The 25168-nt window shown below is 36.1% G+C and overlaps 1 protein-coding gene, 1 long non-coding RNA gene and 1 other non-coding gene across 3 annotated transcripts; all 3 read right to left on the minus strand.

Annotated features, from left to right (window-relative positions):
- Positions 1 to 3837: 3837 nt before the first annotated feature.
- Positions 3838 to 3910, minus strand: TRNAR-ACG (transfer RNA arginine (anticodon ACG)). The gene has a single exon. It is a non-coding gene; the product is annotated as a tRNA-Arg (tRNA).
- Positions 3911 to 9855: 5945 nt separating this feature from the next.
- On the minus strand, positions 9856 to 11739 carry LOC104593063 (uncharacterized). Its single transcript, XM_010252731.3, has one exon. It carries the CDS (start codon positions 11364 to 11366, stop codon positions 10377 to 10379), a length of 990 nt encoding a protein of 329 aa, XP_010251033.1. The 5' UTR covers positions 11367 to 11739; the 3' UTR covers positions 9856 to 10376.
- A 1089-nt stretch (positions 11740 to 12828) lies between these two features.
- On the minus strand, positions 12829 to 17862 carry LOC148800933 (uncharacterized). Its single transcript, XR_016083723.1, has 2 exons — positions 17103 to 17862; positions 12829 to 15358 (listed from the first exon to the last, which is right to left on the minus strand). It is a non-coding gene; the product is annotated as an uncharacterized LOC148800933 (long non-coding RNA).
- Between the last annotated feature and the right edge of the window lie 7306 nt (positions 17863 to 25168).

The following is a 25168-nucleotide window of genomic DNA, read 5'->3' on the forward strand; positions in this document are numbered from 1 at the left end:
AATAGCAGAAATCGAGCTTGCACTTGTGGGATGATGATTTTATAGGAAAACATGGTGAAGCACAGTACAGTAAGTTAAGGTGTTCGGTTTGAGCCACACTATCACCACAGGTCAATTTCTCATCCACGGAAATTTTTTTTATCAAGAATGATCACGTGCTTCATATGGTATGTATTACTCAATTTAACTCAATTTTTATTAATGTTTTTGAACCGCGTTGATTGGGACAGTCGAACCGTTTGGCTCGGGAACCGTTCAGCCAATTGGTTCTGGTTCTGTTTTACCTCAAACATGGTTTTTGGCCAAAAACCATTGAATTGGTCAATGACCTGTTGGCTCAATTTCTTAACTTTGTTGTTAGAACAGGTTGTTCTTTTGAACTAGAGATCGAATTGTCAACCTGGGAACCAGTGGGCAGAACAGTTCTGGTTTGGGGCTATTTTTTAAAACATTGTTTTTTATTATGTATAGGGATGCAAACAGATCGGATCGAATTCGAATTAGGGTATATTTGAATACGATCTTACACTGTTCATGGTATATCCAATCCGATCCGAAGATTTGATCGGATCTGATAGGCAAGAATCTAAGTTTGAATCTGATTGGGAAGTCGAATCTTCGGATTTGATCTGTTCTGACCCGATTCGTTTTCTTTAAAAATTAATAAATTATTAAAAGAAAAAAACAAGGTTTTTAAAACCGAGTTGGACAATGAACCGATCAAGGGTTCGGTTCTTGGGTCGAACGGTTTGACCATTCGAACTGAACGGATGACCCGTTCTAACAAAAAAATTAAAAAGAAGGTCAAAACTATTGGACGGTTCGAACGGTTTGACTGCTTGGGTTAGCGGTTTGCTAACCAAATCAACGGTTTTTGACAAAATAATGGTTTGGGGTAAAACGGAACTGGTTACTTGATTGGTTCCTGGTTTTTTGGTTTGACCGTCCAGTCCGGTCCAGTTTTGAAACCATGAAAAAAATATACCAATTTAAATAAAGAAAAACTAAAAATACAAGTATTTTTAATTATTTTCATCATATATATACATGTTTTTTTATAAAAATAAATAATATAACAAATTTACAAAAATACAATATAAATAATATATTTATAAATAAATAAACAATTAACATACATATATGTATTATATATATATTTATATAAATAAATATATAATATATATCGAATCGAATCTTCTTAGATCGGATAGCGGTGATCCAAATCCGATTCGAAGATTCGAACAAGGATGATCTGAATTCAACCAAATGGGATCAAAACTTGGATATGATCATGATCCAATCCATTTGCACCTGTAATTATGTATATTATTACAAAATAAAATATTACTTCTTTTGTGTTATATAATATTTAATTTTATGTACATTTTTTAATTCAATATGTGCATATTTTATTAATCGGTCCATCGGTTTCGGTTGACACCCCTAATTTACCAGTTTTTCAATTTCTCCAAACCGATACCACTAGTTAACCGGTCCATCGGTTTTGGTTTTTATATTCATAATATATATTATATAAATATATGTATAATATTATATTATAAATAATAAATGATATATAGTATATTATAAATATTATAAAAATATATAGTATATATAATATATTTTTAAATAGATTATTATAAATATAATATATGTTTATATTTATAGATATAATGCATATATATTTATATATAATTAGGGGTGTCAATCGACCGGTTTTGGTTTGGATCCAATCCTATCCAAACCTTATCAAATCGGATTTGGATGGTCTATTATAAATATTGGATTGGGCCAATCCAAAATAAATTGGTCGATATTCTTATTGGTTTGAATTGGACGTAAACCAAATTTCCAATATTCCAATAATGAAGCCAAACCCTTGTCCAATTTGAAATCAATCAAAATTGAAGTCAGCATAAAATCACTTTTATGAAAACACTTTTATAAAAGTACTTTTATGAAAACACTTTTATAAAAATTATTTTTACGAAAGCACTTTTACAAAAATAGTTTTATGAAAGCATTTTTATAAAAGTATTTTTATGAAAGCACTTTTATAAAAGTACTTTTACACGAAACCACTTTTTTTGAAATCACTTTTACAAAAAAAATTTTTACAATACTTTTATGATAGCACTTTTTATAGTACTTTTGTGGAAGCACTTTTGTAAAAATCACTTTTACAAAAGTACTTTTATGAAAGCACTTTTGTAAAAATCACTTCTATGAAAGTACTTTTACAAAAGCACTTCTACAAAAGTACTTTTACAAAAGCACTTCTATAAAAAATACTTTTATAAAAGTCTATGGATCAATAAAGTGCTTTTGTAAAAGCACTTTTATGAAAATACTTTTGCAAAAGTGCTTTTATATAATTTTTTATATTTCATTCGGTTTGGAATGGATCCAATGTTGGATTGGGTTGGATTTGGTTTGTATTAGATTTGGACTGTATTATGTCCGGTCCATTGGAAAGTGGGCTCACATTGGACTGGATCAGGTTGGACCAAATCTGTCCAATTGACACCTCTATATAGTATATAGAAAATATATGACATGTTTAAAATATATATATGAAATATACATATAAATATATATACCGATCGGTTCGGTTAACTGTCGATTTTTTTCTAGGATAACTAAAAATCAAACCGATCCTTCGATTTTTCAAAAATACTGAACTAAAACCGAACCGATTAATTCAGTTAACCGTATTTTCGGATTTGATTCGATTCAATTTTTCGGTTTTCATGGACACCCCTACTGATCCCGCCTCATTTCCATTCCGCTCCACCATTACAACTACATATGACATGCAATAACACTGACTGCTTTCACTGTTCTTCCATCATCATCCCATCATGCATGCATTCATCTTGGCAATACGTACGTAAAAACTGTTCTGACTTTCCACCATTCCAATTCTCCTTTCCCCGTTCCCCGTTCTTTTTTTAGAGCCTTGTGCTCGGACCAAGTTGTTCCTTGTATTGCAGTCATTGGGTAGCTATCCATGTACGAGTTATCATTCATTTTCTGATAGAAATTTTGGCTGTCCAAATTTGACAGATTGGGCTGTCAACAAGGTTCTCCTCTGCAATACAGGTTAGTTCACACACTTTTCACAGCGATGGACATACAAAATCTGCCACGGATGCACGACTGGATGAACCAACATATATATCACGGAGGTCGCAGAAATGCCCTCTTGGCATGCCTGGTTTCTTATATTCCCATTTGTTAAATAAATTAAGGTCTCATTTGCTTTTTGAAAAGTTACTTATCTGTATAAATATATTTGTTTCGAGTAAGTGTTTCTTAAGAAATATTTTTCAAAACAAGTTTATTTAATAAAAAAAAAAACATCTATTATTAAAAGGGGTAATATTATTCCATCAAAGTATTGACAACTTTTAATCGAGGTGAAAAAGTCACCCACTTGGGATAAGTGATACTCAGGAAAGCTTTGATCAATGAGAACCAAAGTCTGATTGACCAACTTTCTCCCCCTCTTAAAATCCGAAAAACAAACAGGCTCTGATTTTAGCTTTTTGAAAAGTTACTTATCTGTATAAATATATTTGTTTCGAGTAAGTGTTTCTTAAGAAATATTTTTCAAAACAAGTTTATTTAATAAAAAAAACATCTATTATTAAAAGGGGTAATATTATCCCATCAAAGTATTGACAACTTTTAACCGAGGTGAAAGAGTCACCCACCTGGGATAAGTGATACTCAGGAAAGCTTTGATCAATGAGAATCAAAGTCTGATTGACCAACTTTCTCCCCCTCTAAAAATCCAAAAAACAAACAGGCTCTGATTTTAGGGAACAGGCAAAACGACTCCACTGGGGATCGAACCCAGAATCTCTGGTTCCGTAGACCAGCGCCTTATCCATTGGGCCATGGAGTCATTCACATACATAAGGATTGCCATTCATTTATTTAGAATAATAGTGAATTTGTTATTCATTTTTATAATTATTGACTGTAATTGAATTGAAATTTAAAAAAAATAAAAAAATTAATTGAAAATTTGACGTGCAACCCTTAATGGTACATATATGTATAAATACTGAATGATTAACGATAGATGGAAAAGCCAAAAACCTAACAAAAGCCAACTATTAAAAAATGTGGAGTTCTACTTGTCTACAGCAGAGTTCAAATCAGCCCCGTCCCCCCACAACACATCTCCATTGTTTATTGGGAACATCTGCCAATGATGATATCATTATCATTATTTTTGAGATTATCATTGGGAGATGTTCCCCCCCCACAAGATGTCATCATTGGGAACATCTGCCAATGTGGGACGTTGTCGGGGGCAATCTTGTGGGGGCGGATTTGGTCTCTCTACAGCAACCACCACAGATCCGTATACGTTGTCTATCACATGCCAGTCCAATGTGATCAATCCTGTTCCTGTTCTGCCAATTGAATTGGGTCATTGGGCCCCCAACTCTTTGGACAAATTTTTGATCCATACATTGTATCAATCATAAAAGGCGTTCCAACACCCTCCCAAAATGATTCGATGGGTCCCAGTTTCAGTGCACTGCCAGATCATATTGGGAGATTGTTGGAACGTTTTTTTTTTCCGGAAGAATGACTGATCAGCCCAACTCAGAATTTTTTAGTCCCATCGTACAGGGGGCTGTAATTTAGAATTCTACAGTGAACTGCAGAGTACTTTTCCCAGGGGAGAATGACGGTTCAGCTCGGAAATGATATCAAGTCATTGATTTCATTCAGAGTCAGAATCACAGGTATACGGTGTACACCCCTACCCTTCACTTTCTTCATCTCTTTTACTCTCTCAACTCTTTCAAGTCCATCATGATTTATGATGATAAGGGGACGGGAAAGGCTTCTAAATTCTTTTGTGGACCTGATTTGTGACTGTCGAGAGCTGTTAAATACTTTCTCTCTTTGTTTCTTTAATTGGTGTCCTGCTCCTGGGACTAGATCTAATAGGCACAACAAAGTAAGCACATTAGATGAATACTTGATAAATATTTTGACAACTGTCAAAAGTGAATATTAATCTTTTTCAAGGATAATTGAGAGTATTTTAAAAAATAGGTGTTAGAAAATAATTTCTAAGTACTTACAACATTGTGCCTACCTGATCCTAATCCTAACTGCTCTGCTCAGACTAGTCAGAGTGGGACCGGAACTAAGACACTTCTTTTACATCTATGTATAGAGAGAGAATTCGAGAAAGGCTGTCAGATTCCTTGAATTCTTCAATGCACTAGAAGTATATATATGCTTCTGCTAACAAAATGGAAAATGCCTAAAAAATTATGATTTCTGGGTGCCTAATTTCCCTTTCTACTCACATATACCTTAACAGGAGTATAACATGATCATTTACTGACAGCCACAAAAAGATGTACAAGACCACCATGGCATTTCATGCTTCATACCCACGCTTAGTTTGTCGGATGAGTATTAATGCTGCTATAGCTATATTTTTAGTTCTTATGACCATGAATTAAAGGGAAATCAGATCAGTTTTCAATTACTGTGTTTGTGTGATATGAACATTTTTTCTCGGTCCTCTACAGAGTACAGACTACATGCATGATGCATCATCGTCGCTCGTGACTGCAGGATATCCACCTCCATTATTTATTTTCTTTTAATTTATACTGAGGACTCCATTAATTAAGTGTGACTGATGACCAAAACCCTACTTAATTATGGGTTTTAATGCAGTTGACAATTGAATGAAGCTTTCGGTTAGAGTCCCAAAAAAGACTTAACTTGGTAGCTCATCCCTCATTGTCAACAGATAAAAGAAAAGGAAAAGCATTTATCCTTTTTTTATTCAAGTTGACCTTTGATGATAATTGCCATCTTTCCTCTCTTCTTTTCCTATTTGCTGCTTTATTATCAGTCTGTCTACCTTTACAGGGGCAATGCATCCTGACTGTGAATTGATGTTAAATTCATGGACATGATGTGGTTTATAGGGGGGAGAGGGCTAGTAATAGGTGGAAGGTGGGGGGGGGGGGGGGGGGGGGGGGGGGGGGGGGGGGGGGGGCTGGAATTCAGAATTCTGCATCGGGTGTATCCATACTTCTCCATATTAAAATTTCCTTTTTATAATTAACTGTACCCTTTTTATTATTCAAAATTTAGGCCTAGGACAATGCTACATTCCACTCATTTTCTTCTACTTGATAAACTTACCATAAATATTCAAATGGGAGTGGAAATCAATAGGTTTATCCAAGATATCTATTGCAAAAGTTTAATGGGATCCCCACAAATCTTAGTTTCACCCTATAGTCGGGGTAGATGTCAGCTCGGAATTGATATCAATACATGGGCATTGGGCAGGTATTAGTGTTTAGGTGGAGGTGTTTGAAATTTTAAATTGTTTTAGATCTGCAGTGGAATTCAGAATTCTGAGGTGGAGTATAGTCTATTTATCCCAACTTTTTTTAATTAATAGGGTAAAATACAAAAACCTCCCTTGAAGTTTCTGATAATCATAAAAAACTTTCCTTTAATTTAATTTAACAAATACTTGCCTTGAACTTTTACAAAATTCGACAAATACCTCCCTTCCATTACTTAGATGGAAAATGTTAAATTGATGCATCCATTTTTTCAAATACCCATTCTACCTTTTCTAAATTATTTTAAAACTCGACAAATACCTCTTTCAATCTCTTTATCCTCTTTCATCTTTCTTCGTTCCTGGACCATGGCGAGACTAGTGTGGCTGTCTACACTTACAAGTATTTATCTTTTACACTTAACGTCTCTTACTATTTTCTCAAAGTTGTTTCAACTCTCTCTCTCCGGGGAAGCCCTCCAACTAAACTACCATTTTTATTCTTCTATGGTAGAAATAAAGCAGAGCCCAAACAATCAAAGTCATTTCTATCGCACAACTTATAAAATATAGAACACAGTGAATGAACAAGAGGTAGATAGAGAGATGGGCATCTCTGCCAAGGCCAATAGTAGTAGCAAAAGATGGGGTTTGGGATTCTTCAGTTGCTTTAATTTGCAAGGAATGGAAACTCTGTTTAGGAGAAGAATTAGAGCAATGAATGATCTTGTTGTCGTTCATATCAAGGAGGACGTTACAGATGACGAGCTTCACTTGTTTATGAGAAGTATATATCGATTTGGTCTCATTGTGCGATCAAATGTCGCGCTTATCTTCCCCACTTGGAATTTCTTCATTTTTTTCTTCTGTAATTCGGGAAGAAAACGATTCGTTCTTGAAGCTCATCTCTGATTGTAGAGACAAGCGCATGATTAAATTACTTGAGGTTCCCGGAGTGTTGGACGTTGGGGTAGGTGTAAGTCTGCTGGGACCAAGCGGGTCCAGTGTCTCTGAAGTTAGAGGTGAACCAGGCAAAGGTGTTGCTGTCACTTTGTGGCTCGTGGACACCGCTGTGGAGATGGACGACGGGGGGGGACACCTAGGGATGCTCACGGTTCGATTACATATTTTGTAACCAAAATGGTAGTACTGGTTTTTGAAAAGTCAGTAATCAAAACTGAACTGAAACCTATCGGTTAACCGGTTGATCGGTTTGATTAACCGTTGGTTTTTTAGATTTTTAATTTTTACAATATATATTATAAATGAATAAATATAATAAAAAAAGTATAAATTTATATAAAATATTATATTTTAAATAATAAATAATATATCATGTATTATAAATATATATATTTATATATATAATGTACATTTATTAATTTATAATATATAAAATATACATAAATATATATAAAATATATAAAAATATATAAAAATATATGTATACCGGTTGGTTCAATTAATCGTTGGTTTTCTGTATTGGTTAACCAAAATTGAATCGACTGATTCAGTTAACCAATTTTTTGGTTCGCTTTTGATTGGCTTTTTTTAATCGGTTTGGTTTTTCGGTTTTTTTTTTTTCTCACCCCTAAGAAAGAAAGGTGGTGGGAACGGTTGAATTCCATGAGGGAGTATGTGATTTTGAGGGCGATGATTTTTCCACGTCAAATAAGTTGATACTCCTTGGAGTGTCTTGATTGTGAGACCAGGAACAGTGGCGGTCATTCGGGAGGTCCCGTACGCGAAGACTATTGTCGGAGGCAAGTCACAGTGGAACATCTGTAGCAGAGTGGAGAAAGAAAAAATTCATTAGACATGAGAAAGAAGCTAGAGAGAGTAGTGTGAATCAAGAATTAATTAGTACCCATTTCTTTTGATACACGCCAATGGTGAGACTTTAAGGAATTGGAAGGCGGAATAGCATGGAATAACCATACCCCTTTGGCATTTGTGGGAGTTCATTGACCAACATTTGCAGAGAAGTGGCTATTTGCTGAAAATCAGTTGCTTCGGTTATCGAAGGAGGAGAAAGAGGACGAGCCTGTGCTTGGGCTTCGAAAAATATTGGAGACAATTATTAACGCTATTGTGATTGTGAGACATAATAAAAATTTGAGGTTTTGATGTAACCCGTTAATTTGTGAAATGGGATAAGGAGAAGGTGGGAGAGGTAAGTATTAGTTTTAGACTGTACACATGGATGAGTTCCGTCAGTTTGTAACTCCGAAGGATCTGATACAAAAGATAAAACACGCTCTTAACATTATCAGGGGTAATTTTGTAAATTTATAGTTTTTCGTTGGGGTTAGTGATAGAAAGGAGGTTTTGTTGATTTAGGGCTTGTTTGGTATATCTTTTTGGGAAGATCTTTTAGTAGTTCAGACAGTCAAAAGACGCATTGAGCTTTTGTATAAAGATCTGAGCAGTCCGAAGCACGTTTGGCAGATGTATGTCTTTTCGTGCAAGAATAAAACGTGAAAGATGCGAGAATCTTCATTTGGAGCTTATTGAAATTGGCCCAAAATAGGCTTTTCGCATCTTTTCAATGTTCCATCTTTTGGTGGCTAGATCTTTTGTATGCCAAACGGAAATAGACAGAAAATCAGTATTTTCGACTTGTAAACAACTGAAAGACCATGCGAAAAAACACACTAAATGGGCCCTTTTTTAAAAATTAAGAAAAAGGTATTTGCTAAAATAAAACTAAAAAAGAGATTTTTATTATTATCAGAAATTTTAGAGGAGGTTTTTGTATTTTACCCTAAATAATAAAGAATAAGGAATATGAGTAGGGAAACATTATGTGATTAGCTCATGATAGAAATTGCAAGTGGACATGCATTAAAAACAAAATAAATCAATAACAATATATGTGGGGAAACATAGTGATGACTGATGATGCTTTTGGAAGTAGAAAGAAAACTAAGCTCAGGGCCGGGTTCAGAGGTAGAAAGAACCGGCCAACCCAAACCTTCTTTATTGAACTGATGGGTTTCTGTATTTTTTAGGTTGGGCAGGCATTGGGGTATAAAGTGTGGGTTATTGACATTTTGAATATTTATAGTTTTGCAGTGAAAATAAAAAATTTGCATTGAGCAAATTTGTACTTTTCCATTGTATTACATGATAGCATTGAATCATTTATAAAATATATATACCGGCATCCCATTATTGGAGAAGTACGGATTTGCCCAATGCAGATTTTTGATTTACATTGCAGAGTTATAAACATTCAAAATGATCACAACCCACTTTGTATACACCAATGCCTGCGAGTGAATTCACATCAATTCCGAGCTGACACCAACTCCAACAGTACTTTGAACCTACAAATTCTGACCGGGCTAATTGGTTATTCTTCCTTTTATTTAGTGAATTGGTGGGTAAGAGATTCATATTCAGATTGGAGTGAGTGGCTCCTGTGCTCAGGTTTAAATTGAACAAAACCCATTCCAAACCGGATTTGGACCATTTGGTATGGGTTTTGTTAACAGATTGAAAGAAGGAAAACTCATTTTTGGACATTTCGTTTACGTTAAATTCAGATTACATAACCAGCAGAAGAAAAATACAAAGAAATTGGTCGGTCAACGAAAGCGAGTTCAAGGGTGGATGCATGCATGAGCATGATGGGAAGGAGATGCCTCTCTAGATGGAGGAATCATCTGTTTGGCTCTCCGATCGATCTGTCCTTCCCAATGATGAATGGTGTCTAGTTATTCAAACTTAGCTGTAATAACTAATTTACAATCCAATCTCTCTGTTTGGGGTTTCGGGCCCACCTCGTCGTCCCACGTGATGACCACCCTAGCCTTAGCTCTGCTGCCGATCTGCTCTCCCTCTCTCTGCAACCTGTCTCAACCACCCACACAACCCCAATCTTCACAAGTTCATCTCCACCATCCACCATCCACCATGGCTACGAAACATAATAGAAGGCCCACTTCCCTCGGCATCTGCAACCCTTCCCTGTCCATACAATGGTGCTGTGTCGTCATCACCACCCATCTGTATCCACTTTAGTTTATTCGACCTTCCATGCATATAGAAACAAGCAAAACCCAGATGACCCACCTGTGTTGTATCTCTCTACTGAACCAGAAGCCTCCGTTTGAGATGACAACGGAGTTGATGACAGTGATGACGACGGCGGAGACGATGGTGTCGACGTCGCCGACGATGAAGATGTGGATGACGACGAGATTGTTTTGAATATGAATAATGCATGCCTCAGACCAGGACTGAACAACCAGTCGTGAACATCCCAATACACTTCAACTCTATCTTTATCAACAAAGATGGACTCATTACCTCTGAATTTCCATTGAAGGTGCCTGACATGGATGGCTTGCCTTCCATCTATCCTTATCACCAATTCTAGATCGAACCCACCAATATAATCGTTCTTGTTGGTGCTGCTACTGCCACCATTGCTGTTGTTGCACTCTATGGAGATCTCGTGAAACTCGCCCTTCTCATGGAATTTAACTCTTGTGGAGAATTTCCTTTTACCAAATATGTGCTCCTTCCTTGACACCAAGCTCGGCTCTATCAGCGATGGTCGGCACCCTGTCTTTCTATAGGCATCTTTCTTTAGATCACCAAGAAGCAATACAACCTCATCTTCACAGACAACGGCTACGTAGTAATCCGACTGTGGCTCAGTCTCTCCATTGAATCTGGCGGCCTTAAGGTCCCAGAAGACATCCACCGCCTTGCCTTCCACTATGAACCGCTTGGAACCTTGTTTCCTCCAGAAATACCATGGCTTCAGCTCAACTTTGCAGTTGTATTGATTATCTCCCTCCGGTCCTTCGACGGAGATGCAGAGGCCGTGGAGTAACAGATTCTTGCACCATGTGATAGTGATCAAACGGCACTCACTGGCAACCTTTGTTCTGTATGCAGACAAGAAGACGCTCTGACCTGCCCTGGTCACGGCGGAGGCCGGATCATCTGTCGGCTTTTCCCCAGATGAAAAGCAAGCAGGTATACCAATTGCGTCTTGCATCATACCCAAAAATTGTAAGAAAAAAAAAAAAAACTAACTGTTATATTGGAAAACGGAGATCGATTGGGTCTCCACCGAACTTAATAAGGACAGAAAGAAATGAAAAGCATTGGAGTACTTCTAGATTTAATTGGATTCTAAAACCTACATAGCTAGAGAGCGACCGAGAGAAAGAGGCAACCCACAAGAAGAATTCATAGAAGAAGAGTTTTTCTTAACAAAGGAAAAAAATATAGTGGGAGAAGAACAATACCCTCCTTAACTCCTTTTTATACTCGTTCATTCAATTATCAGAAAACCTTGTGGGCTTATGAAACTGAACTTCGTCTTTTTTTTTTCCTTCTTTTTACTTTTTCCTTTCTTTATTCTTTTTTTTTTCTTTGTTAGCAAAACCACTTTTGAATTCAAGGTGGGTTTGCTTTCTTATTTTTCCTTTCTCTTAAATCTCTCTTTTCCATGCATGGTAAAAAGGAGAGACGCCCTTTTCACCAGATTTGGAGTTTAGATTTCTACGTACGCTGAGTCATAGAAGGAGCACGTGGAGGGGAGGCAAAAGGGAGACCAGTCAAATTAGAATATGCAGAAAATAAAAGGTTGGTTTCCCCATGTAGGGTTTTTAATTGATTTAGTTATAGCTTTTTTTTGTGGGTTTTGGGGTCTCAAGTTTCCAACGGCGATCATCTTTAAAAAAAAAAAAGTTTCCAACTGCGATCGATACTGCAGCAAAGTAAAGAGCAGGGAGGAATCTTAGGGTGTAGCAGTTGCAGAAAAGCCTGAGAAATCTGGGGTTGCAGTTGCAGATCTGGTCGAACTCATAGTCCTCTTCCGGACTTGGAACTTAAGGAGAATAGTTATTCTGAAGTAAATAACCAATGTGGCCTTCAATCTGCTGCTTCGAAGGCAAGAAAACAAACAATAAAATATAAAAAACGTTAATTGCTTACTGAGTAGTAGATCGCATCAGATGAGGATTAAAAATGCTACTCAGTTTGAGTAATTTCTCAAATAAAGCTTAAATAAACTTTTTCTCGAATCCCATTGTTCATACGTATTAGATGGTACTAATATGGTTATTCACAAGCAAGGGTTAACAGTACGAAACAGATTAATTATCCTGGAAATTGATTGTAATCTCTTAACGCGGATGGTTTAAAACAAAGATGCAGTTCCAGATTAATTATCCTGGAAATTGAGGTCTTTGAAGGGAAGCAAGTAGTGCAGTGAAACATAAAAGTAAGGAACAATACATTAGAGAATAAAATCTATTCAAAAGACCTCACCTAATAACATTCTTAATATCAGAGTCTGTTTGACTAAGTGGTATAGTGTTTGATCCTCATTGTCCTCATTATAATTAATTAAATTTCAGCACAATGTATGTGCAGACTTGTGCTTATTTACGTTTCAAGTCAAGTGAGGGGCATGTTAGATTAAGCTTTTCATGGTTCTGAAGAGAAAAGAAGCAGAGAAGAGAGAACAAATCTGGTATTCAGCTAAAATTGCTACCTTAGCAAGTTATCAAGATAACAAATTACATAGAATGCAGTAATTCTAGAGAACCACAAAGATACAGTGCTTATCAGATCTTGCAGTGAAACTGTTTTAGGTCAATGATGATCACGGTAATATGTAATCCGAGCTTCCACTGTTCGCAGCAAGGTTTAATTACCAGCTTAAAAGCATCCATGCAATCTTCAATTTCTGTTGCTTCAAGTCATCTAAATGGAGGAGTTATGTTTTCACAACGAAACTGATCCTTTTATTTATTTTTTTTAGAGAAATGGACTAAGTACAGAAAGGGGGTAACCGGTAACCCTCCCCCAACCCCGAATCCCCAGTCCCAGTCCCTGGCCAGAGACCTTTACCAACAAGCTAGCTGGCGCCTTCTTTTATCTTTCCAAAACCCACTTATCCCTTTTTATTATTAACACTGCTCTCTTGACTCTGGGACTCGAGATTCATATTTTGTTGCTTGAAAGGTGAAATCCTCCGTACCAAAGGTGAAGGACTGACGTTTCCACAATCCAATACATTTACATCCTCTTGCCTTGCTGATGATCAAACTACTGTGCATCCTGGATTATTGTCAGCCAAGCATGTGCTCCTGGCCGGTAGTGTATCAACAACTACCTAATTACCAACCTTGTTAGGCAAAATAAGCAGTTTAAAACATTCGTGCACAAATAAACAAGCAGATGTCAGCTATAAAGAACTCGTACGTATTAAACATATTGCCATACTTACTGGGACCCAAATGTCCTGCACATTGCAACACATAGCATGCCAAATTCAGCGAGTCTTGATGCCCACATTAAGATATATTACGCAGAAGATAAGAGAGAAAAAGGACAACAAGTAATGGCATAGGATTCTACTTCTAGTACAGTAAAAAGTTGAAAATGGAGTTTATTTCTACATGGTTCAGATCTCCCCCCCTCCCTCTTCCTGGGGAAGTTATGCTTTGGGCAAAAAGTCTCGGGATCAAGCCCCCACATAATCGAATAATACATCTCCATCTGCCTGAACTGATTAAATTTATGCAAAACAGAGGGAGAAAATGGATAAAACGACCAAAATTGATCTAATTAGTTAATATGTTGAAAAATGAATAAGTAGCATTTCTAAACAACAATATGGTTTTATTTGGGAGGGATCTGGAATCTGGATGTTATCACAAAACATAACATACCCAGACATTCTGCAGAAAACAATCTCACCTAGCAGAGGCGCCCCAATTGAGTATTCCATACAAAGGAAATACTCTCTGTAAGCAGAATATCAGGACTGCAACATAACCTACCTACCTGAGCATGCCCTAATAAACCATAACCCGAAATACAAATTTGACTCTTATAAAAAAAAAAGAAGAAAACAACAAATTTGACTGGATAATTATACTGATTCAATCACTAGGTCATTCTCTCAGGATTTGCTTTTATCTTAGCATCCTATAACTGGGATAAACTTAACTAACAAGGGATAACTGGGATCAACTTAACTAACAAGGAGAAAGCACTAAGAGATGGTGTAAACAGGGCGCTCACAACCACAGCCCCTTACATTGGGAATAAAATTCACTACAAGAAGAATAGCTTGGACCAAAATTTAGTTGATGATCTTGATGGTTGTTTGTGTCCTTGAGTTTGTTTCATCATGCCAACCAAAGACTTGGGAGTTCGGAAAGAAAAATAAGAAAGAGAATGAAAAATGAAAAATAAAAATAGAGAAGATCTTACTTCCAGAGATGGGCTACTGCTTGTTTGTATCCAACAATAAGCACAAACAACTGAAAGCAACAAAGAGCATTGTACCATCGCTGACAGCTAAACACTGGATCAACGGAAGATGGAAAAGCTATTAATTATTAAACAGACAAGGCACATGAAATGCCTTGAAAAAGATGACAATCTTGAATGCAAACAACTAAAAGGAGCACAAGATAATAAAAGGAAAACACATACAGGAAAATGCTACCAGACTAGAAAAAGATGATTTTTCCAGGATACCACTTCTAGTCCCTTCAACAGTCGGGGGGCGTTCATGAATAAGGAATCCTCCAGAAAATTAGCATACTTTTTCAAACTAACCTTTTCCCACAGTTCATCAGAGGTTAAGACAAGAAGCCCATATCTGGGATCAAATGCAGGATCGCCATGTCAGGTTCTGCAATTACCCATTTCTTCAAAAGAACATCTCCAATGCTTCTTTAAACAGAAAGCATCCCATGATCTTTCCAATCTTCTCAGTAGATCTCCGCATATCCTCCCTAATAGCACAATTCCACAAAGCATCCGTCAGGGTCATTTTCTTATTTCCCAAGGTTGCAATGTTCCAATAGATAATAGCAACTGCCTTCTTTTCTATTCTGTTCCTTTTCTCCTCTAGAATCTAGACTAGTTGAGTGGTTGTATGGTTTTTGGCAAGGACTTCAACCACACAACCTTCACAGAGAACGGCTCTGCAGTCTCCAAGATTTGAAACAGCAATGTCCTTCCCTTCATGTACAACATAAAGGCAAGTTAAGAAAATGAAGAAAAAAAATTCAGAAATGGGCAGATTCATGTACAAAATTTCTTATTTTCTTCATTTATAAAAAGGGAGATCAAGAAAATAGAAGGAGGCGATATCAGAAAAAAAACCAATTTATTTTCTGTCGTAGAATCCTTTCTCAGTTTTTCTTTATTGACATTTTAAAAAGAGCAGTCTACAGGAAATACTAGACTAAGTTCTAGTGATTTTAAAATCTGCATAAACTCTACTTGTGTTAAGAATGGTCAGCATTGCAAACATTTAAAAGGGCCGCCTGGATTATTCTTTATTATGTCAAAAAGGATAGTTTAGTAGTCAGTGAGTCATTACTATGATGAAGGCATGGATTTCATCCCAGTTCAGGGTTTCAAATCCTCCAGAAGGTTACCAAAAACACAGAGTTAACAAGGAGTAGATAGACTGGACTATGCTCTATGTCACAGGCTTAACAAGAACGGAAGACTTCTGGTAATAGAATAATACGAGCATGGTTTAAATTTCAAATTAAAATCTAACACGGTCTTCACTTGCACAGATTCTCCCAGTAGGACCAAATCTATCCATAATTTACTTAACCCACACATTCCCAAAGAGATATTTGGACCATAATCTCTCTGTAGATCTGTTCTGTCATGTGTGCATGAATATTCAAGAGAAGAATAGTAATGTGAAAACTGGCCTATTTTCAAATTTCATTAAACCCAGTTGGAGTCTGGCTCCCAGTTTTCCATTTCACCAACAGCTCCAATCCGGTTTTCAAAAGATTGACTATCCAACAAAATTCATTTTAGTGCTAAGGGGTCATCTTTCAATTCGAATTACAGCATGCCTTTTTATAACATCTATATCAACTGCATAGTCACCAATCTAGATTGACCAATATTCAACTAGCCTTCATGGAGGATAGACACAACCCACAATATGTACCAAATAGTCCAAGCAATGGGCCTTGACAGGAATTTTGCCCGTTTTTGGTTCACAGTCTAAAGCAATCTGGTTTTAACAGTAACCTTATCTTTAGTTGGATCACTGGATTGAGCAGCCCGGAATTAACGTTGTGAGGTAGTCTTTATCATAAGGCTTTGCAAGATGATGCTCTGGTGATATGTACAGAAGCTTTTGAGTAGTAATGAAGTCAATAGAATTTATTTCTAGAAGACGTGAACACACAGGAATCAGCATTTAGTGATAACTTGCATGTGACCTGCTTGGTTGGAATAATCGGATTGACAAAAATGTTGTTCCATACTGGGACTGAGAAGTGAGAACCTAGTTTCAGTGCTAACTCCCCAAAAAGATTACTTGATTTTAGCATATTAACATTTAACTGCAGATTATGTAAGCCAACAACGATAAAGATCCAAAAAAGGTTGAGATTAGGTATTTAGCTTTCTTAATTTAATAAGACCACCAGTTCCTTCTCAAATAAATAAAATTCATAAGATCAACAAGGATATTTACATGGAATGTTTTAATTCAAAACCGACCAAAGAACAGCTTTTATTTTATAATTAAGATACAGTTTTCACCAATCAGCAGTGTATATCGCACAAAGTGAAATCTGATTCTGCTTCCCATAAGAACATGTTCTTTTTGTCATCTCTCGTCAAGGAGTGAACTTGCATCCCCAGCAATTTTTATTAGAGCAAAATAAAACAAATAAATAGATATATAAATTCAGGAGATGGGAACACAGAAATTATAAATTACCTATTTTACGACGTTTTGGTTGTCTTCAGATACACAGCTCTTATAGCATCCTCCTTCCTCATATCTTCCCTGTGCTTCTCCAGCATTTCGAGTAAATTCTCCCCGACAAATTCTGCTGCTTTTGTGCTTTCATCTCCACCATAGGCGAAAAAAATCCGGCATTTCGCACAAACAACTTATTACGTTCCCGGAAAACACCGATTGGTGCTATTTCTGCTACAAGAAATCTCCCTCAGGCTTTCCACAATCTGACCAAGGAAAGGATCTGCTGCATTTCTACCAAAATCTTTAAACCGGTTAAAAGCCAAATTCAAACTCATTTTCATCTTGAAGACCAAGAAACGATAAATATCGTAAAACACGAATAAGAGAAAAGAAATTGAAAGCACGTATAACAGAATTCTGGTCCAAACTTCTTATGAAGAAAATGCCAAGTCGGTTTTCCCGCTTTGAATCCCCGTCTAAGCCCGAAACAATCTTGTGGATATCTTTCATGACTTATATCTTCCCTTTCATGAAGAAAACCCAACTTCCGCCCCATAGCCAATCGGTTGTGTTGAAGTTGAACATCAACAACCTAATCCCTGAATTTGAGCTTGTCCGGATGGATTTCCCGAAACACCTGTGGGATCTCGATCTTGGGTGGCCTTTTTAGTTTTTTCTCTTCAGAGAACAACAATAAGAAACAGTTGAAGAATTAACGGTAATATATGAAGAAGGCGAAGAATCGAAGTTCTTGACGTTTTATTCAGTGCTATGCGGTGGGTGTGATAATTGTTTGCTCAGAAATTTAAAGAGATGACAAGGAGGGAAGAAAAGGGTGTATTTGCCCGCGGCTGCACTACACATACACGAGTCATAACTCATAAGTCATAAGTAGGGGTGATTATTTCAGCCCGGCCCCGAAATTCCGGGCTTGGGCTGTGTTTTGTGTTTAGGCCCAGGGTCGCAAGTTTTAGTGTCGGGGCCTGGGCCTAATATTTTATGCCCAGTTCGTATATATTTAAATATACATAATTTATGTATAATGTATATATATATATGTTATATTATATTATATTTATATATTTTATATAAATATTATAATATGACATGTATAATTATATTATATAATATATAAAATAAAGTTATATGTATATCATATATCATTTATTATAAAATATTATATATATGAAAGATATAGGCTTAAAATTAGGCCCGGGCCCATGTAGACATGGGCTCGAGGTTATGTTTTATGCCCAGAATCTTAGGCCAGGCCTATGCTATAACTCTTATCATAAGTGTAAAGTCCAGTCTGACCCATAATCACCTCTAGTCATGAGTCTTAGGATTCATAAGTTGTAGCTGTGCTGTGATTTGGGGTGGGGTGGGTCGAGCTTTTTTTATATATGGGTTGGGTCAAGTTTAGTAACAAAAATCCTATTATATCTTCCTCCCTCTCCTTTTGAGTTTGCATCAACGCCTCACAGGCACCCCACACAATAGTAAATTGCCACCTGTCTTCTCACTTGTGCACTTGCTTCAACGTGTCCGGTCATACCTTTATTATATATATATATATATATGAGTCCCCCAACCTATATAAAGTCCTCACGTTTTGTTAGGACTATATATACCCCCCAACCTTCCAGCTGGTCCGAGTAGTTAAAAGGTTCGTGTTAAACTTCATAACACTATTGATTAATTCTCCATTCGTCATGTAAAATGACAATCTCATGAAGAAATTGATAGCTCCCTTCATGAATTCTTGTTTCCATTCACCTCTGCTGAATCTCTTTGACAATACATTTATGGAATTTAAAACATCAAGTTTAGAAAACTGTGAACAGAAAATGTGAAACAAAATATTATCAAACGAAAAAGCTGAGACTGAGTTTGGAAAGAGTACAAATGTAAATATGTAGTGTAAAACCTTATATTTTATATATATTTATACTGTATATATTTGCATTTGTACTCTTTTCAAACTGAGCCTAAAGAGAAATAGTTGGATGGAGAGTTCAAGTTTATCAAAACCATGTCAAAAAGACTCCAAGATTACCTATCTTTCAAGTTTAAAGAGAGAACAATCATTTACAGAAGAACAACCAAACCCATTTATGGGATTTTTAAGAAAGAAATGAGAGAACTTCCAGCAGTGAGGAATATGTACAGTAGGAGTGAATTTGAAACATAATATTATCAAACGAAAAGGCTATAAAGAGAAATAGTTGGATGGAGAGTTCAAGTTTATCAAAACCATGTAGACTCCAAGATTACCCATCTTCCAAATTCAAAGAGAGAACAATCATTTACGAAAGAACAACCAAACCCACTTACGGGGTTTTTATAAAAGAAATGAGAGAACTTCCAACAGCGAGGAATATGTATAGTAGGGGTGGATTCAAGCCAAGCCAAGTCGGATACTTGGCTATTCGAATTTGGTTCACTGAAACTATGTTAGGTTCGAGCTTGATTTGAGTACAAACTCGGCTCAGTTCAAAGCTTGCAAGTTCGAGCTCGACTGCAAGCCAATTTTTTTTTCTAAAAAATAAAAAGTATACATATAAAAATATATATTTTTTATTTTACATACAAAAAATTAAGAATTATAAAATCATTTATTATTATACATATAAAAAATAAAAAATATACATATAAATAATGTTTTTATTTTCATAAAAAATAAGAATTATAAAAATTATTTATTATATATATGTATATGTATATGTATGTATGTATATATATATATATATATATATAATAAAAAATATTTATTTATTATACTAGGCTCGCAAGCCTCATGAGTCGAGCTTCATTGGGCTCAAGCTTGGCTCGATTAGCAAATGGGAAACTTGGTTTAAACCGAGCCAAGCCAAGCTTGAATAGCTCGTGAAAAGTTTGGCTCGTGGCCACCCATTGTACAGAAAGTATAGAGAAGAAAAAATGCATGAAAATAAGAAAAGAAGAAAAAATGCCTGAAACGATATAAAACACAAGCCCATTTGAAGCTCAATGCAGAACGGCCCAGAACGGCAAAACCCACGAAAGGGTACTCTATAATTAAACCTTTAACCAGACACATTCAACAATGGAAAAATTCTTAAAACACTCAAGAGTAAGGCTGTCAGTAGGTTGGGTCTGGGTAGGGTTCAGGTAGAATTGGAACCGATTCAACAAGAATTAGTAAGGACCCAGAACCAAACCAAATCTGATAGGGTTTGTAACTTAAGACCCAGAATCGAATTGATCAATTATCGGGGCAATCGGGTCTGACCTGATGAACTTGACTATAATAAATCTATTGCAAATATTATATATAATATTAATTTATTTAATATATTATATATTTTGCTCAAGTCAAGTTTAAATCAATTTAGAATTGGGTGGAATTGGATCGACCCAATAAGAATTGAGACAATATATTAAGAACTTCCTAGAATCAGAACCAACCCAATTGGTTCAGGTCTGTCGGGTCTGTTGGGTCCAACCCGATCCATTGACATCCCCACGTAACAGGTGGCAAGTTGTGCGAACTCTAGACTTTGGGGCAACAAAACAAATGGGCCGCATTGCATGCTAAGTTATAAATCAAATTAAAAATATAAAACATAAATATTTATATTTAAGTTAGGTTATAAATTATGGAAATGGGTAAAAGAGAGAAAGATGTATGATTCGTGACCCAGTGACTGTGTCAAAGTTGAAAACATTGCTTTCTACATTATGAGATTCAACTGGATGGGGCATTATTAAATTTGAAGAAATGATATGCAAGAGCGGGCTAGCTATGATGATCAGTGCCACGTTCAATTGCCCATAAGCGCATCATTCCCTGCTGTGTTTGTAACCTTGTATAGGTTTTCTACCTTTACCTTCCTTTTCTTAAATTTTCCTTCAAATAAAATATAGCCTAATGTAAGGGTGTCAACGGACCGGTTTTAGATTGGACTCCGCCCAGTCCAAAATCAATCTGAATGGATTGGATCAATCCAATCCAAAATATTTATTAGATTTAATTGGACCTGTTTCGTTCGTAATAAATTTATATTGGATTGAGTTGGATTAAGCCAATGTCTGGTCAATTGATATAAGATAAGAATATAGGTGTCAATGGATTAGATTTGGGTTGAAACCGATCTAAATTAAAACAAATTTGAATAGATTAGATGGTCCATACATTGAATTGGACCAATCCAAAATGATCCAAAATATTCATTGGATTGGATTGGACCTGGTCCATTTGTAATGGACTCACATTGGATTGGATCGGATTGGACCAAATCCAGTCCAATTGACACCCCTAGCCTAATGAAATATATATGTTTTCTACCACCATTTTAGTGAAGGTTGTGTTTGGTTACAATGCGAATTTACTTGAAATGATGCAAAACAGTGAAATGATTTTGGAGCAAATTATGATTTATTTCTTTTCAAAATTTATCTTATTTTGTTTGGTTGCAGTAAAAATGAAGTAAAAAAAGACCTGAAACAGAATAAAGTAAAACCCAAAATAAAATTAAGCCAAAATTTGCACTCCCATGCATTTGTACTAGTGCAAATAAAATTGCACTGCAACCAAACACAACCGAAGTAACAAATTTTGGATTCCTATTTCCTGAATTACAAATTATTTAACATGGATATTTGGTAAAGACTAATTCAAATGAAAGCACGAGGGACGCACACACAAACACACATAAGGCAAGCATATATAAAAGATAATGAGCTTATAGTGCAAATCTGATGCTTATAGTGCAAATGACGGTAAGTACTTGGTGAAATCAGGTTGCCAAATCGCCTACAAGTTAAATGAACAAACAAGAAGGGTAGCCAGTAACCGAATCTTAACACAAGTGCCACCAGCTATATGGAAGAAAATTTGGCAATTAAAAATTCCTCCTAAAATTAAAAACTTCATTTAGTGGGTGTGCTGGCAAGCTATTGGTGTTGGCATGGAGATTAAACATCAACAAATAAAGGTTGATGGGATCTACCCAAGATGTGGACAAAAGGAGGATGTGAAACATCTCCTTTTCAACTACTTGTTTGCAAAAGCAGCCTGGTTTCTATCCCCATTAAGCTTTATTTCTAAGAATGTGGAAACATGGAACCTAGGTAATTGGATTATGTCTTGGTTTCAAACGACAAACTACCCTGATGAGGATACTGATACTTGGGCAACTTTGCAAGCAATCCTATGCTGACAGATTTGGAAAACCATGAATGATCTAATTTTTAAGGGATAAAGCCCGGACCCGTTGTTAGTGGTGAGGAAAAGCATTAGTCTGTGGAATGAACTTCTATAACTCATAGAACATTTGGATCCAAGAATTGCAATGAATAACAAATGACACCCCCCCCCTCCAAACCAGTGGATGAAGGTGAACTTTGCAAGCTTCGATGCATCCTCTGGATGGGCGGGCATCACTTGTGTCATAAGGAACCAGGAAGGGAAAGTTGTTGGTGCTCGAGGAGATTGAGTGCATTGCCAATCGATCGTTGATGCTGAAGGAAGAGCCATTCGCTTGGGCTATTGGAAAGCTCTAAAAGATGGTTTAAATAGAATTCTGGCAGAATCTGATTCTTTGGAAGCTGTTTTAGCTGTCAATTCAAATTAACAGTCTGATTTTAACCCCTTGAAAATTGTTTGGTTAGACATTTGTAGCCTCAGAGGGTGTTTTACCCAATCCAAAGTCCTCCATTGTGGTAGGAATACAAACAGGGTAGCTCATCATTTAGCTTGTGCAACCCTTTTCCCCTGATTTTAATCGATTGATCATTGATGACTAACCATTTTTCTACTTGGTTCAGCCAATTTGAGTTCCTCTGTTTTGAAGATATGTACCCCCTTAAAGTTTCTCTTATTGAAATTTCTCAATCTCTATTACCAAAAAAAGAAAAAAAAAATCTGTCATTGGTATTTTTAATTGATGCAAAATTTGTATTTTTTTTGTCTCAATTGCATTTAATGATAGTGCAAATTTCATATTCTAAAAACTTATGCAAAATTTACACTTATTTCTAACTTAAATTTCTCCTCATAAATATAAAAATAAATTTTATCCCCTCAACCTAGGTAAGGCAGGAAACGATCCCAAATCCATGCTACAAGAGGACAAAAACCTTACAATTGAATTAGTTGACACCTTCACTATGAGATATTGAAGAGATGAAGGGTGAGAAATCAGATTCAGATTGGTCTTGGTGTTAAGGAAGCTCAAATTGGGTTATATTGGATTTTAATCTCATTAGAGATTAAAACCAATGGGGTTTGATTGATTAATTACATGAAAATGCACCTAAACATATCTTCAACATAGTTTTTAAATCTCACACTAAAACCAGTTTTGAACTTATTCTCTTCTTTAAACCCTTGTCCCATATTGGAAAATTACTAAACATTTTTTGAACTTTTAAATAGGAACTTGTTTACACTTCTTAGAAATATAATATTGAGGCTTGCTATCATGCAATGTGTGTGTGCATGTGAATGCGTGTGTGTGGTGCAATGAGACACATTTTGCTCACACCCATGTGGTTCACGTAAAGCAACATTGATTTTTTGGTGTAAGGTTGAATCATGACTAGGGGTGTCAATTGGACTAGATTTGGTCCAATCCGATCCAGTCCAATGTGAGCCCATTATAAATGGACCGGGTCCAATCCAATCCAATGAATGTTTTGAACCAATTTGGACCAGTCCAATTCAATGTCTAGACCGCCCAATCTGCTCAAATTCATTTTGATTTAGATTGGTTTCAACTCAAACCCGGTTCATTGACACATATATTCTTATCTTATATCAATGGACCAGATATTAGCTTAATCCAACCCAATCCAATATAAATTTGTTATGGATGGACCAGATTCAATCCAATCTAATAAATATTTTGGACCGGATTGGTCCAATCCAATATGTCTTGTTGGTCCGTCCAATCCGTCCAAATTGATTTTGGACTAGATGGGGTCCAATCCAAAACCGGTCCATTGACACCCTTAATCATGACTATTAGTGTTTTAAGAAAATCCAATAGTCACAATTTGATTTGGTGTGATCAAGAGGCACTGTTCAAAAGTTAACAGTCATTAACTATTAAATAACTTTTAACAGTCACAAAGTTTGAATCTGTAGCCATACAATGAAGCTTTTCTTGAACCAACACCTTCCTCTTCAAGATGACTCTTCAGAAATTATATAAGGAGTGTGAATCAAACAAATGAACAGACAAATTTTTGAAAAGCCACTCGTCTCTCTTAGTCTGATTTGCTACTGTCTCATAGAATGTTTATTTAGAGAGTCTTCAACTTTGTGATAAGGATACTGGTGGCCACATTGCCAGTATCTTTATCACTTTGTTGGTTGTAGATTCTCGCCCAAGGCTCTATTGTATTATGGAAACGAATTTATTTGTAATCCACTAGTAAACTCAATAAAACTAAGTGGGGGTAAATAACATTCTAAAGATAATATATTCCAAATTTTTTCGTGACCCCAAACTTAAAGTTTGAAAAGGATCAAGATATCACAGCGCTCTTTCTCTCTCCAAATTGATTGTTTCTAGGACCCAAAAGTTTTTTCCCTCTACAAATGGTGCAAAAGACTGGAAAATGCCAAAAAAAGAGGAGCATATATTTCCAACAGAAATATATATATAATGAGAGCCTAGCAACATAACTCAAACATGAATCCAAGTCCTTAAAGGGTCATCTAACCACACTTCGCGGCAAGAGAAGGCCAACAAGCCTCCCCTTGCTACAGTAACTAGATGATGCAATCAAAACTGTTTAGAAAGGTTGTAAAGGAGCTGGTGTATATTGGAGACAAAAGTAGGCTCCTGATTGATCTTCACTCTATTTTTTTTTTTTTTTCATTGTTGAGCAGAATTGAAGGATGGTGTATTTATTTATTGTCCCATCACTTGAAAGTTGAAACAACTTTGGTTGGGCCTCTCCCTCCTAATATCTATCGTTTAAGTTTTATGAGGATTTGGAAGCTCCACTCCATTTCTAATTTTTAGAGCATCCCGTGAGGGATATGCCATTCATTATTTAGGTGATAAAGAGATTCTTTACTTTGACTTTAC

The sequence above is a fragment of the Nelumbo nucifera genome, chromosome 3, assembly GCF_055504915.1.
Source record: "Nelumbo nucifera cultivar China Antique chromosome 3, China Antique-T2T, whole genome shotgun sequence".
Classification (NCBI taxonomy): domain Eukaryota; kingdom Viridiplantae; phylum Streptophyta; class Magnoliopsida; order Proteales; family Nelumbonaceae; genus Nelumbo; species Nelumbo nucifera.